The 15,742-nt window shown below is 35.8% G+C and overlaps 1 protein-coding gene across 1 annotated transcript; it reads right to left on the bottom strand.

Moving 5' to 3' along the window:
• Nucleotides 1-453: 453 nt before the first annotated feature.
• On the bottom strand, nucleotides 454-14,993 carry LOC121730199. The gene is made up of 6 exons (XM_042119145.1): nucleotides 14,629-14,993; nucleotides 7,530-7,696; nucleotides 5,444-5,627; nucleotides 2,642-2,781; nucleotides 1,782-2,001; nucleotides 454-1,028 (listed from the first exon to the last, which is right to left on the bottom strand). The coding sequence occupies exons 1-6, from the start codon at nucleotides 14,663-14,665 to the stop codon at nucleotides 958-960; spliced, it is 819 nt and encodes a 272-aa protein (XP_041975079.1). The 5' UTR covers nucleotides 14,666-14,993; the 3' UTR covers nucleotides 454-957.
• Between the last annotated feature and the right edge of the window lie 749 nt (nucleotides 14,994-15,742).

Genomic DNA, 15,742 nt, shown 5'->3' with positions numbered 1-15,742 from the left:
TACAATTTCACTATGCAACTGAAATAATAAGTGATTGTAACTTTTTACAGGAAGCCTTTTCTGTCAACTCAGTTATTTATAAAATTATCTAAATATATAATATAATATTATTTTATAAATTAATAAAAGGAAAAAAACTAGAATAAGGGTTTTGTATATACTTAATCCATTTTGTAGGACTGTTTTTAGGATTAATCTACTCAGAAGCTTGTAATGTAACTTGAAATATTTGTTAATATTTATTTATATACAATAACACTACGAATAATAAAAACTAAGGAATCGTAACTCCCTTATTATTACCGTTTTAAATTTGGTTCCTTTTGATCTGTCATGTAACGTCAGCCTAGTACCGCTTAAGGTCACCTAAATATTGCAAATGTATTGAAATGTGAACCTAAGGTACACTTTTTTGACAAGTATTGTGGAGCTTGTTTTTTGACGGAGTTACTTTTCCTTAGTTTTTATTATTCGTAGCAATAACAGCAACCAAATATAATTTGTCGTATACGCTAATTCATAATAATATGAAATGTTTCTTGATTTGAATCGTATTAGCTCTCTCCTGATTTCCGAAAAACATAATTTTTTCGTCACTTTTTTATTCCTGACATGACTTCTTGAATTTTTAATCTTTTTTAAGCGTCCAACATATTATATCTTAAGAAAATCAAAATAAAATCTTTCACACATTCTCAATTTTGTGTAAAAGCCGCCCGTCGATACGCACTCCCTGGAATCTTCTCATGGAATCTTCTCATTCGTGGTACGTCAATTTGCTTTCTACCAAATATTAATCTGATGTTTTATTTTATCTCATTCTGTCGGGATAGTCGTAGTATGTAGTACTTAATCGAAATTTTTATTTATTGCCTCAGTGTGACTATTTTTTTTATCGGGAAATTATAAATTGGCTATCTACTGCAATAAGCTATATCAGCCCTTTGTCGCATAAGTTCATAAGTTCAAAAATATTCTTATTGTTGATGTCACTATTAAAATTAAAAGATCTTGTCTGGTCAGGGTACCTGAAACAATACGACACCGCTGTTTTAAGTTAAACCTAATTAATGTAGGTATTATATTTTTTTAAATCAGGTTTATAGATTCTGCCTCATCGTACAAAATTATCGCAGTAAAACAAATTTATTGAGATGAGGCAAGGCTATTTTATAATTAAATTAGCTATTCTCAAAGGATAAGTGTTATTGTAATGGCGGCGAAAATTGCAAAACACGATCTCAATTATATTAGCGCCATTTTGAATATCGTTCGAAATTAAAAGTACCATTAATGTGTTATATCTCCCTAAGCTGTAATAGCAAAACCCTTGTGTTTTAAATAATGCTAATTAATTTAATGCAAAGTAATAAAGGTTGATGTAGTTATAATGGAAAATTTTGTTTCGCTTGAAAAAACTAGAGAGATGAGTACTGGATATTTATTTTACACAAAAGAGTAAGAATATGGGTGGAGGGATAATAAGTAAGAAGCACACATTACTATGTTTTAACGCCGCTTAAACTGTGTGTGACATTGAAATGTATGATTTGGGATTGGGTGTCTTGGTTGAAAAAGCCCTTGACGGCGCTTATACCAAGAAACATTTAAATAGTCTCATCCAAAAAGACAAAGTGATAGGTGTTTAGAAATTTAGTTTGGAGTAGTGCAACTTAAGTTTATTAATTTTATGTTCAGTCACGTTCGTTTATCATCAAATCTTAGAAGAGCCACTAAATCACAGTGACGTGCATGTCGTACTTTTAAAAAATGTAACATACCTCCACTAGCTACGTACTTGGAGAGCTGCGTCCGCGAGACGATGGGGATGGACTCCTCTGCGTGTTTGACCACCGGCGGTTCCACGTCCAGGACCGTCTCGCACCGCACCCGCAAGGCACCGCTGTCCAGCGGCGGCACCACCAGCCGTAGAGTCCGCCAGGATGATCGCACGCCCCCAGTTTGCGGGTCACCCTGCTCCGTATGCTGCCACGGCTCCAACTATAGACGTCCGTCAAAGTTTTAACTAAATAAGCAGAGACGAATAAAAATTGGGCAATTTTTTGCACCTTTATATAAAAAAAGAATTTTTAACAAAATATACTTAGGCCTATTATTACCGAAAACTTATCATGTTCTGACGACATGTTGCTCGCGCAAGTGTTTGATTTAAATACACAGTTCGTGTTCCTTCGAATAACGATGGATCAACAAGCATAACCGACGCGATGATTTGAACTAATCAAGGTTGCAACACGCTGCTGGCTTAATTAAAAGCTGGCAGAGTTCCAATATTCAGGAAATTCCAGCGTTACATGATTTCAATATACCTTACTGTATAAAATGACTTGGCCTTTTTTGCAGAAAGACAACATTTCGAAATATGCTTAGATTTTTTTAAATTAAAATTGATTTTCGGCGTTTCAGTCAACAGGGCTTAGTCTGTGAAAGGCATAAATACTGCATAGGCAGACCTGTGTTAATAGGTCGGATTATATCACTATCCGCCATGTTCCAATTAATTCAATTCTTTGTTAGTGCATACTATGCTCGTACATGTGTATTGCGTACCTATGCACTGCATAGGTACGCAATACACATGTACGTGCCTATGCATCTGTCTTAATCGGGAGATCTATACCTTCTGTAGTTCGTCGTCTATATACCAGCGTATTTCGGCTGGTGGTAGCGAGAGATCGGATGTGCAGTTCAGAAGGTGCTGCTCGCCCGCTTTGACTGTGTCCGGTGCGCCGGATATCACGGGATCCGAAGACGGCATTGCTGCAAGGGAATTCGTGTATGAGCTTTATCGGCGACAATATGAGGTTTACCAAAAAGTATTTCTCGTTAGCAAATAAGTAAGCCTTTTGTAGTTATTTTTGGTAGCATCATTCCGAGCACTAATCTCAGTACCTGGATGACCGAGCTCTGCTCGGTATAGCAAACACTCATTTACTTCGTGTTACTTAACAACGCCATCTGCTGGAATAGCTTTAGCTGTTGTTGTGTCGTCAAAGCAATTAGTTGCTTACAAAATAGTATTATTATTCACCAATAGATGTCAGGAAGAGTCACATTTTCAGTTTATCGATTATCGATAAAACACGAATAAAAATTATTTTTCTAAAAATGATACCTAGCTAGATCGATTTATCGCCCCCGAAAACCCCTATATACTAAACGAGCTTTTGCCCGCGGCTTCGCTCGCGTTAAGAAGTATATTATATTAATATATACAAACTTTATTATTTATTTATTTAATTAATATATATACAAGAGTTGCTCGTTTAAAGATATAACATTCTTTGTCAGAACATGACTCTCTCATGGTTTGATACTTTATTGTAAGAATGGTTTTTTTATTTATTTTCGAAGAATCGGTAAGGGGTAACCCTTTGAAATGACAGCTATTTTTTGTGCCTATTTGAAGCGGAATCAGCTCCCCCATTATTAGGGATAGGAACTAAATTTGACGTAAAAATGACGTTTGAATGTCGCCATATTGGCGCTGATAGCAGTAGTGGGAGTATTTGGAACTAATACTAGTGATGTACAACTGTCTTTTCTATTATCGATGAAATGTTTCCAGATTCAGATAATGTCGACCATTAGGACAAAAATATTAAATTGAATAATACAAACGCTACATATTTGTATTAAAGATTACAGACTTCCTCTCCGTAATTTAGATAGGCGTAATAAATTAACAACGATTTCATACGTAGATAACGTGAAGTAGCAGTACCTATCTATAATCCATTTATTTTTAGCAGTTAGCACTACGAAAAACTAAAAACAAAACTGAAGATAAGCTTCTAACGAAAACTTTGTTGTATTGTATTTTCTAATTTCATTTCTAATATTATCAGAGTAGTGCTACAGTGTATCGTATTAAAGCTGAACAAAGCAGAATAAGTGTTCTGTGTGATTAGACCCTAACTAATCTCATCATATTATATTATTAAGCGGAAGTTTATTTGTTTGAACGCTCTAATCTCAGGAACTGCTGGTCCAATTTGAACAATCATTTTAGTGTTAGACAGCCATTTTATATATTTTATCACGCTGAGACTAATAGGAGCTAAGAAATAGAGGAAAATGTGGAAAAAGCGGGGGAATTTATAACGTGAAGGATTATATAAAAGTTCCTGTAATAATATAAAAGTTCCTTATTTATTTATGGATCTAGCAAGCCAATTTTTATGGATTTACTTTATCTCATTTGATTTTCGCTATTTTGGCGCTGATTGCAGAAGTGCGAGGGAAATTAACTAATTGGATAATGCGATCCATAAATAAATATGGAACGTTTGAATACATTTTTTTATTAGGGTGGAGTAGGTAAGATATTTATAAATAATAAAAATATATGTGCGATACTTTAACATTATATTTTACTAGCTGTCCCGGTGAACTTCGTGTCACTTTAAAACCTTCCCTGGACTTCTACGAATATTTTAAGACTAAAATCAGCTCAATCCGTCCAGCCGTTTTTGAGTTTTAGCGCGACTAACACATTTGAAAATCCATTTTTATATATATATATATATATATATATATATATATATATATATATATATATATATATATATATAGATTAGTTACCGTTATACAGTTACAGTCTGTCAAGAAAGAGTAGACGCTGAAATAAATTTTCCAAACATAATCACGATCAAATGGTAGTTTTGCGCCTTGTATTTTCACAGAGAACGTTTGTACACTTCAAATAGTAACGGCAAGCGGTAGTAGCAATTTTCGGACGCCAACCAGGCTTTTTAATTTTTTTCAACCATAATTCTAGTCTTCCTTCGTCAGACGGAAACCTGTCAATTATTTTAAGAGTTTACTATGTATTTGATAATAAAAATCGGTTATCGGAGATTTCAATACAATTATTATAGATATCGATAAGTTTTATCGACAGAAAACTCCAGCACTATTGAATTTTATTGTTTATCAAAAATCGGTAAAATAAAGGTAAATATGTAGTGAATACGGTATAATAAGATTAGTGCCACATTTTTAGGTGCCTATATTATCAATAAATGTTTAATATCGTAGAAATGAGCTGTTAAAATCACTTACTTGTGAAATGTAACCCCACATCCCTTTTTGTACCGTGTTTTACATAACATACACCCTTTCATAGTTTAACTATGAACTACCACCACGCGTGGTTCGTGTTTTAGTTAATCGCGTAAAACCTTTTAAAACACTTTAAAAACACGAAAACAATTCGAACGATTAAGCCATAGAGAATTAAAATAAATACATGGTTACCAATGGTTACGTCTAATTTAGTTCTCGGTCCTAATAATGGGGGCGCTGATTCCGCTTCAAATGGCACAAAAAAAGTGGGTATCATAGATCCAGCGTATAATGGAGATCAGTGGTAAGGGGTTTTAATAAAATAACTTAAAAATATACGTTTTATAAAACATACCAACAACCGTCATCTGCTTGGATTCTCTCGCTATTTTGAACTTGGGTCCCTCGGTGGAGACCTCGCAGGTGAAGGTGGCTCGCATGGACAGCGGGGCGGGCATCACCTGCAGCGTGCACGATTCCACCTGGCACTCGCCACCCTGGACCATTACCCCTGACACGTTGAACAGGCGGATTGAGGGCTGAGGAGGAATTTTTAGTCTAGTTATTCATGCCTACGTTATTTTTTTTCATAATGACCTTAGGAAGGGACAATTGTTTTCTGTTTTTAAAGTTTTACATTTGTATTAATTTTTTAATTGTTATTTACTAATTTTTAGAACTATGTTTATCTTACCAATTTCAATTGTATGTCTCATCATTATTACAGTTTTTCTTATTCCTATTTACATTTGCTTCCATTAACAATTTCCTGATTTAAATTACTCTACTTTTTTATTTGTGTTACATTATTTCATCATAATATATTTTAAGAATTTTCCTACATTTCCGAATTTCTTATTTACTTACATTTACTTTTAATTAATGCGTACGTTGTTGCAATCTCCGTTAAAGTTCAAGATTTCATAATTTAGCTACAAATAGGATAATTAGGTGTAGTTACATGTGTCAAATAGATTTAAGCGAATTCAAATTATAATGATACTAGATGTTGCCCGCGACTTCGTCCGCGTGGACTTCAGTTTATAGCGCGCGATGTCAACAAAATTGGTGTCAAAAGCTTTTATAAAAAAAACCCTGGTACCCCTTAAATCAAAACAGATGTGCAGTGTGTGGTTAAATATATAAATAACCACCAGAGGCGTGGTTATAGTTAAAGTTAAATATGGCGTCCAAACACCCCATATTCTCATACGACATCTGTCAATTTTTCCGGTTATAGTTAAGGTTAAAGTTAAAGTTAGTTGGTGCTACCCAGTCTTAAGGTTACGTCACTGTATATAATAAAATGGTACTGACTTATTAAATAACGTAAATAAGAAATAACAATCGAAAAAAATCGAGACTCGAATGTATGATGATACCACCTCTTATAGAAAGATGTTGGGCAAGCGTTAGCGCGATGTAAGAGACGCACGGCGCCATCTAGTATGAATTTTTGGAACTAACTTAATTTGAACAAATTTTCGTATATTCACCCCCTTACAACCCTTTTTTCCAGTAAAAAAGTAGCCTACGTCCTTTCTCAGGCTTTAGACTATCTGTATACAAAATTTCATTACAATAGGCTCGGTAGTTTTGGCGTGAAAGCGAGACAGACAGACAGAGATACTTTCGCATTTATAATATTATATATATATTAGTATAGTATAGATAAAGTCGGTAATGACTAATGAGTAATGACTAAGCAATACTTTATAAGAAGTTTCATTAAAAAATTCTACCTGCAGTACTTAATCTGACCTAGAACATGTGTAAAATAGATTTAAGCGAATTAAAATTATAATGATAAAGTCGGTAATGACTAATGAGTAATGACTAAGCAATACTTTATAAGAAGTTTCATTAAAAATTTCTACCTGCAGTACTTACTCTGAACTAGAACACGGAAGTGGAGCTATTTCAAATTATATTTAGGTCGCGTTACACGTTTCGACACGACACAGCCCCCGTGTCACGTGTGCTTGTTAATTAATAGTTCATTAGAGATAACTGATAAACTATGACGACATGATATCATCACTTGGCTGTTAAAGCTTCTGACTTTGACGCAAATTGCCTTTGGTAAATCAGTTCTTAGTAAAATATTATAAAACTAGATGACGCCCGTATTTCCGTTGCGCCAAAAATCATTTTTCCTATGTCCTTTCCCGGGGCTAAAAGTATCCCCATACATACATACGTGAAGAGGTAACAGACAGATAGACTGACGAACAGGCAGACACATTTTCGTAATCATAATATTAGTATGGATGTTGCCTATAATCTAATATTTTATCTTCCGTAATAAGTGTACATCATTTTGGCATAATAAGTAAAATGTACAAGTACAGTTTATCGAAAAGACTAATGAAAAAGGATAATTAATGTGACCCTTAAATTCGTAATTTTGTTCATCGTCATCGTATAAAAAATTGTCGTACCGTCTGCGAGGGGTTGTATCTGAAGATCTCGGACATGTCCCTGTACCACTTGAGGGAGTGGAGCTTCTGGCCGGCCATGTCGAAGTGGCAGGTCAGCTCGGCGGCGCGCCGCGGGTCGGCGTACAGCGGCACCTGCAGCTGGCTGATCCTGTGCGCGGACATCGTTGCTGCAACGGAAATCATATCATGTATACGACTCTTCGACCACGTTTCTAACGTTACTAGGTAGTTTGTGAATCCCTAAAAGATTTGATAGTTGACAAAGGTCAACCAAAAGATGCTACATAGATGAAATCTATAATGTTATGCTATCATAAATTAGTGTGACAGAAGCCAGGTGGCAGGCGGTATACTCGATGGCAGACCGTATACGAGTATTTTTTGTTTTTAATAATACCTGCTCGACGCTCGTATATCTGTAGCTTTACTTATTAAGCTCTAGTATTCTTATTATTACGTTCCCCTTCATTGCTTTTAATTTCTCCAAGAAAGAATTAATGACCCGGCTTAAAATATTTTCCGACCGGTAGCCAGTTAAATGTCATGAGTTCTGTAACCATTACATTCAACTGAATACAATATACTTACATATTTCTAAAGAATTCGCGCTTGCCATTAAAAAGTTAATTAAAGTGTTAGCTCCTAGCTTTGTGCGGGGTGTCGCCGCGAAGTTATTATTATTGCGAATATTAGCGACACCAAAGCTCCAGAGACTTAAAATTGTGCCACGTTTATTTGCCTAATTAGTTTTTGTAATGCCACAAATGTCACTATCTGCTGCAGCTAGGGCTATACTGATGTGTCTATCCACTTTCAGACTACGCGATCCACACAACAAGGTTCAGGATAAAGTTTGGAAGCTTTTAACTATTTTTGATTTACGCACAATTTTTGCAGTGGAGTAGCATCTTCTAATACATAAAATTCTCGTGTCACAGTGTCTGTGCGCGAACTCCTCCAAAACGACCCAACCGATTTTAATGAAATTTTAGATGTACATTCATTAGGACTTAAAATAGGTTTTTATCTACTTTTTATATTGATACTAGAAATTATTTATATGGCAAAACAATATTTGCCGGGTCAGCTAGTATTCTATAAAAGTAACTTGCTGTTTTATAAATAGAAGTCGGATCTATAATAAACGACATATACTATAATATGTTGTATCTATTTCTTCCAAATATACATATTTTAATCACATGCGTAGGTATCTCGTTCGAACTAATTTTCGTTGGTAGTTTTTGTAGTAATGTACATCATATATTTTTATTAGATTTATCATGCCCCTACTTTAGAAGTTAGAGGGGGGGGGGGGGGGGACGACACATTTTACCACTTTGGAAGAGTTTTTTGTCTCTCGCAAACTATTCAGGTTAGAAAAAAATGATATTATAAACCTCAATATGATTTTTGAAGACCTATCCATAGATACCACACAGGCATAGGTTAAATGATTTTTTTTATTTTTATTTCAGTTGTATCTATGGGGACCCCTAAAATTTTAATAATTTTTCCATTTTTGTTTCGGAGAAAAGTAGAGCTGTGACATACGGACGGACGGACAGACAGACAGACGGACAGAGACAGACGACGAATCTATAAGGGTTCCGTTTTTTGTCATTTGGCATCGGAACCCTAAAAAGGTATAATATAATTATCAGCTCTTAATACGGAAAAGTTTATTGTACTTAAATTTTGATTTTACTGGAAGAAAGATATTTTCCCTGTGGGTTGCAAGGAACAGAAGAACTTGTGAGCAAAACTAGGACTTTATAATCTAACACTACATAATCTTACCCTCTCAATAATAACAAATATATTTACCAGTTATACACTGGTCGCTGTTAGGCTTCTTACAGACGAACGGCACTTGCCTATGACAGATACAACTTCAACCGTCGCCATTAATTATTGTCGACGGCTGCCGTCAATGGCTGCAGTTGTATCTGCCGTGGGCAAGTGCCACAAGTAAGAAGCCTGAAGAATTTGTGTATTAACCAGCAAAAAATCATGTTGAGTTATGAATGCAGTCTTCTAAATGAACTACAGAACATAACTGCAGTCAAAACTCAATAATATTTTTTGCGGGATGATACACAAATGCTTAACAGCGTCCAATTATCCAAGGCCACTGTTTTTGTGTCATTTGAATTAACAATATGTCTGGCAAAGACAAGCTAACCCTTGTATTAGTTTCCTGTGGTAATATGTTATTTAGTAAGGAGGTTACTACAATAAGTAATTAGTAGACCTTCGTAGCCAAATTAATCAAAGATTTTGGCTTCAAATCCGTGCAGCGACCTTCGGACTACTACGGTAACCAGAACATCTCGGGTAGAGGTACCAACTGACTGCCCCACCGGTGACGACTTCACGTGAGTACCCCTTTATTTACATTTAACCCCAATTTCACCAACGCCTGTTAGTATCACAGACTGCATGGGAACTGTAAGTGCTATTAATAATGAATATTGTAACGAACCTATTTATATTATGGGGGATTTTAATGCCCATCCGGGAACATTGTTTTATAATGAATTGACAAGTATTTGCAATGACTCTAATTGGTTAATTATTGACTCAGAAATGTTAAACACAAATAATAATTTTACTTATATAGATATAGCCAGCGGGTCAAAGCGTTGGCTGGATCATTGTGTAGTATCATTAAGTGCCCAGAGCTCTGTATTTAATGTATATGTAAAGTATGACGTACAGTGGTCGGATCATTTTCCTATCGTTTGTGAATGTAATATAACATGTCTAACATCTGTTACAAATATGGATGACGCTTGTTATCACAATAAAGTAGTATGGGGTGAAAGGTCTGATGACCAAATTTTGTCATATCAATATGAATGTCAAAAGCGCCTTCGGCACATAGATTTTCCTGAGGTTTGTGTGAAGTGTGCTGATTATAAATGTAAAAATACCAGTCATATGCGTGTAATTGATAAAATATATTCAGATATCGTGCTAGCCTTATCACAAGCCTCCATTGAGGGGCGGGGGGGCAGTCACGGACGGGGCAAGCGTAAGGTAAAGCGAAATATCATGGGCTGGAATAAACATGTTAGTGATAGCCACGGGGAGGCCAGGGCGGCTTTTCAAGAATGGATTTTATGCGGTCGTCCGACTACTGGTGATATATATACTAAGATGTGTGAGTCGAGAAAAATATTTAAGTCACGTTTAAAATGGTGTCAAAAACACCAAGAACAAATAAAACTGGATACCTTAGCAACTAAGCACTGTCAGAAAGATTTCCGTAATTTCTGGAAGTGTACTAATCGTCTGAGAAGCCGCCCTGGTCTTCCGGTGTCTGTGGATGGTACGAGTGACCAGAAGGAGATAGCTGACAGGTTTAAAAATTTGTTTATTGTAAAATCGCCTCTGGGACCATCGGTGTCGCGGGTGACGGATGAGATGTGCAGAGATGGTATAGATATTAGGGTTAGGGCTTCTGATGTAGTGAGGGCAATCAAATCGATATCTAAGGGAAAATCCCCCGGACACGATGGATTAAGCATAGAACACCTACAACATGCTGGCCCTCATATATCGAGAGTGTTGGCCTTACTGTATAGTCTCTGTATATCGCATTCTTACTTACCTCGCGACATGATGAAAACTGTTGTGGTTCCAGTCACGAAAAATAAAACGAAAAGCCTGTCAGATATTTCTAATTACAGGCCTATCTCGCTAGCAACCATCATTGCAAAAGTATTTGACAGCATTCTTAATACACATTTAAACAGTTATATCAGATGTCATGATGCGCAGTTCGGCTTTCGTTCTGGCCTTTCTACCGAGTCCGCAATTTTGTGTCTTAAGAGTGCTGTTAAGTATTATAATACAATGAAAAACGCCCGTCTATGCCTGCTTCCTCGACCTTTCGAAGGCATTTGATCTTGTGTCTTATGACATCCTTTGGAAGAAGATGAGAAAGTCGAGTATACCACATGAGCTGGTTAATACTTTTAAATATTGGTATGATAATCAAATTAACATTGTTAGATGGGCTGGTGTGATGTCAGATCCCTATAAGCTAGAATGTGGCATGAGACAGGGCGGGTTAAGCTCACCTGTCCTATTTAACCTCTATATAAACGGACTGATTGAGGAGCTCAGCAAGCAGCATGTTGGTTGCCATGTTGATGGAGTATGTTTTAATAACATAAATTATGCGGATGACATGGTCTTGCTGAGTGCCTCAGTCTGTGGTCTTAAAAAGCTACTTGATATTTGTCAGCGTTACGCAGCGGAGCATGGGCTGATTTATAATAGTAAAAAGAGTCAGTACATGGTCTTTCATAGTGGAACCAGAAAGGTGGATACAGTGCCGACTATTTTACTAAATGGTGTTCCTTTGGTTAGGGTAGAGGAGTTTAAATACTTAGGACACATTGTGACGTCCACTTTGAAAGACGACACTGATATCGAAAGGGAGCGAAGGGCGCTGTCGGTTAGGGCGAACATGGTTGTCAGGAGGTTTGCGAGATGCTCGTTAGAAGTAAAAATGACGTTGTTTAGAGCCTTTTGTACATCCTTCTACACTTGCAGCCTCTGGGCAGCATATACGCAAAGGGCCTACAGCGCCCTTCGCGTCCAATATAATAACGCGTTCAGGATGCTGGTGGGGCTCCCCCGCTGGTGCAGCGCTTCGGCGATGTTCGCGTGCGCACGAGTGGACTGTTTCTTTGCCACAATGCGCAGGCGAACGTCGTCACTGATGCGGCGCATGCGGGGGGGCTCCAACGGCATGCTGGCCGCGCTCTGTGAACGCCCTGATAACCCGTATATCAGTCACTGCTGTCGCATGCATGCAGAATACAGACCAAAATAATTATTATTTAAATATTATGTAAGTATGCTTATGTGACTTTTGTTTGTAATTTTTTTTTTGATCTTGTACGTATATGAGTCTGGGATACTTGAAATAAATGATTATTATTATTATTATTATATTATTATAAACAGCTTGTTACAATGTAATGTCTTCTCTTTCATTCATAAGAGAAACGAAAGAGGTAACGTGTTACTAATTAGAGCGTTAACTTTTAACAGTAGACAGTGGTTGGTGAAATTAAGGTTTTAGCCACCACAATGCCTTTAATGGACAACTTAATACCTATTTATTTTTATATTGTTCTACCATCATGTGGCAATTATATTTTCATTCTCTCGGGATAGGTAATAATTAGGTTTTATAATTTACAAAAAAGTGGGTCAGGCGATGGCAAATTGAATACATTTAATTAGAAGGCGTGCCGCGTGCGTCTCTTGGGATGCTTAGTTCATGTTTAGTACGACTGGATTTAGCGAATTCGATTATTTTAATTTATTTATAATTTATAGAGATATATGCATATAATTTTCTTAACCATCCACTTGCATCTAGGAGATGGATAGAGAGGATGGATCTATTAGATCTTTACTTCGAACTAAAAAATTGTTAATATCCGTCTCAAACATTATTTATTTATTAGAGGTACAGTGTAACAAAATAAAGTGATGATACTTTAGGGTGTGTATGAGTCCCCTGTATAAGGTTCACTGTGAAATCAGCAGCGCTGAAAGAGTTTTTTTTTTCAATTATTTATTTGCAGTTACGTGTCGACAGCGTTCCTCTAGTATCTTCAGCATTTTATATTTTGCCGTTAACGTCGCGCAGCACGCTTTAATTTTTTGATAATTTGCTTCATATCAATAATGGCAACAGATACTTAGGCACTTAAAATATTTAAAAAATCCTCAATTATATTCGTACTTTAATAATAAAATAAAAATAAAATGAATATTTAAGGGGGTTCCATACAATACAACAAGCATATTTTTTGTTATTACAAGACATTGTGCGACAATGGGCATTGTCCAAAAAAAATCACATGTACTTTTTATATTTTTTTTCGTTAAAATAGGGTATTTTAAGAATATGAATTAAATAATTTTGAAATTCATTGGCTAGTTTTATCTCAATAAATTTTTAAAGTTTCGCTCTGACGTCATCATCGGCCGTCAATTGACCTCTGCATATGTTTTAAATTTCCTTTCAATCTTATTTATAATGGCTGTTTCGTCAAATGCAAGTTCTCATTATGTGAAAGCTGATACGAGAAGCTTAAAAAAAGTTCGAAACGTAATGTTGGTCGATTTTATTGCTAATTTAACGCCATTGAAGGTCAAACAAAGGTTAAACGTATTTGTTCAAAAATATAAGTAACTAATGGGTATTTTTTTTCGTTTATATACAGAAAAACGATCACTGACCTTATTCCTCGAAATGTTTTTGTAATGAACAAAATTTAAAAAAAATGGACAATCCCCATTTGCCATATATTCACATGGTAGAGTTAATGACTCTTCACTATGGTAAAGACGGCTTGAGTAAGTTGAGCCGTAACCGTTGAGCTTTTTGTATTCAAATTAACAATAATAATCAATGGGTGATAAAAATATTTATGTCGATATTTATGTTATTTTATGAACATATGAAGTATTATATAATCACTCTCATCAAATTGTAATTGAAACTTATATTTTGAGATATCTGTAGGAATCTGAGTTCATCGGCAGATAGTGTTTTCTTTAAAAATGCGTTATATATGCAAACTGCTTCTTACTGTTTGAATTGCTCATTATGGTCAAGGATTCCCAAATGTATGAGAGCTGTTTGTACAAAATCTTCAGACGCAGCTTTCAACCATTGCGACACTACTACTAGATTTGGTAGTACAGTACTACAAAATCTACTAGTTGTACAAAAAATATATATCTTTAAATGAATAATTGTTACCATGCTGGTGTGACCACTTTAATTGTTACCACTTCTAAAAACAATTAGATGCTGTTTAGCATTCGTGTACTAACCCACAAAAAAATTACGTATTGAGTTATGAATGCAGTTATGTTCTTTACATGATTTAGAACAAGACTGCATTCAAAAATTAATAACAAAAAAACTTGTGGATTAGGACACTAATGCTTAACAGCGACCAATTTATGTATCGCTTGCGGAGCCCCTACAAGGTCATTACGGAGCTACAGGGCTCCGCGGAGCACACTGAGAACGGCTGGCCGCTGGGATTTTACTTACCTGCTAACATCAGTAGTGATATCACTTTCTTCCACATTTTATCACACTCCAGCAAACCACACAAAGTTAATATTATTCAGACACAATTAACTGCTTCCACCATCGTCTTTTTCGGAACTTCATCTTAAATATCTGTACTTCAAAAACTTTAAAGTTGACAAGAACTATTTTTTTTCAATTCTACTAAAAGTTTGGAGTTGAATCGTACGTTTTTAATGCAGACTGACGCGTGCGGAAGCCGCTAGGGTGACTCGTAGAATATTTTCCCTCCGTTTTCCCGCTACCGTACAGCTAATTTGGGCAACGCGGCGAAGCACACTGGGGTGCGTTGCTGCGCGTTCATTCCCCTTCAATTACTTCACAATTTTGAGTAACCTATGCATGTTTTATAAACATAAGGGTCGACTATGCTCTTTTTGGCCATATCTTTGTTTGTCGTTTTTGTATATTATTTTATACGAGTACATCTATATCTCACGTTTGCAGGCTAAGTCCGTACAAAAAACATTTATTTTTGTAGTTTTAAATAATTAGTTTCTCCATTGCCACTTATTGTAAAGAGTAGTTTATGATTTTCGTAAAGTACCCCGCGATTACGTGCCGCAGTGTAAAGTCCTCGACGTCATGCGCACTAAAATTTAACAAGGTGAGGGGTGGGCTAATGGAATTAAGTTTTTAACTTTTATCTTTGATAAGTAGTTTGCACAACTGCCATACCTTAGGTATACATTTTTGGGAAATAATAATTAACATACGTTTCGATGCTTTTGAAATTAAGACCTTATAACATTTACTTTCTAACGAATTAAAGGATCATCACTGTTTATCGTACAAAGACAAAACACCGAATAAAATAATATTAATATTATTTGTCTCTTTTGTTTTTACTGTAAGTAGAGACAAAACTTTTAAATTTTAATAAATGTATTAGAAAACAGACCCTTATTGTACATGGATATAATAGAATAGAGCAGTATTTCCCAAAGTGTGGGTCGCGGGTAGATTTTGGGTGGGCCCTGAAACTATAGGATGATTGTCGTAGGTACTCGTTCGATTGTAATTTTACTCTTTCGTTCGTCGTCGTGGGTGCATATACCGCTGCTTTTTTGTCTTC

Source organism: Aricia agestis, chromosome 1 (assembly GCF_905147365.1).
Source record: "Aricia agestis chromosome 1, ilAriAges1.1, whole genome shotgun sequence".
Taxonomy (NCBI): domain Eukaryota; kingdom Metazoa; phylum Arthropoda; class Insecta; order Lepidoptera; family Lycaenidae; genus Aricia; species Aricia agestis.
This window is presented reverse-complemented; position numbering and strand designations above follow the sequence as displayed.

Excerpts from the sequence above, each read along its gene's own strand:
- LOC121730199 (XM_042119145.1), bottom strand. The coding sequence starts at position 14,665 with ATGTGGAAGAAAGTGATATCACTACTGATGTTAGCAG. Across the intron at positions 7,697-14,628 it reads ATCACTACTGATGTTAGCAG|CAACGATGTCCGCGCACAGG; the intron begins GTAAGTAAAATC and ends TTTCCGTTGCAG. Across the intron at positions 2,002-2,641 it reads TAGACGACGAACTACAGAAG|TTGGAGCCGTGGCAGCATAC; the intron begins GTATAGATCTCC and ends GGACGTCTATAG.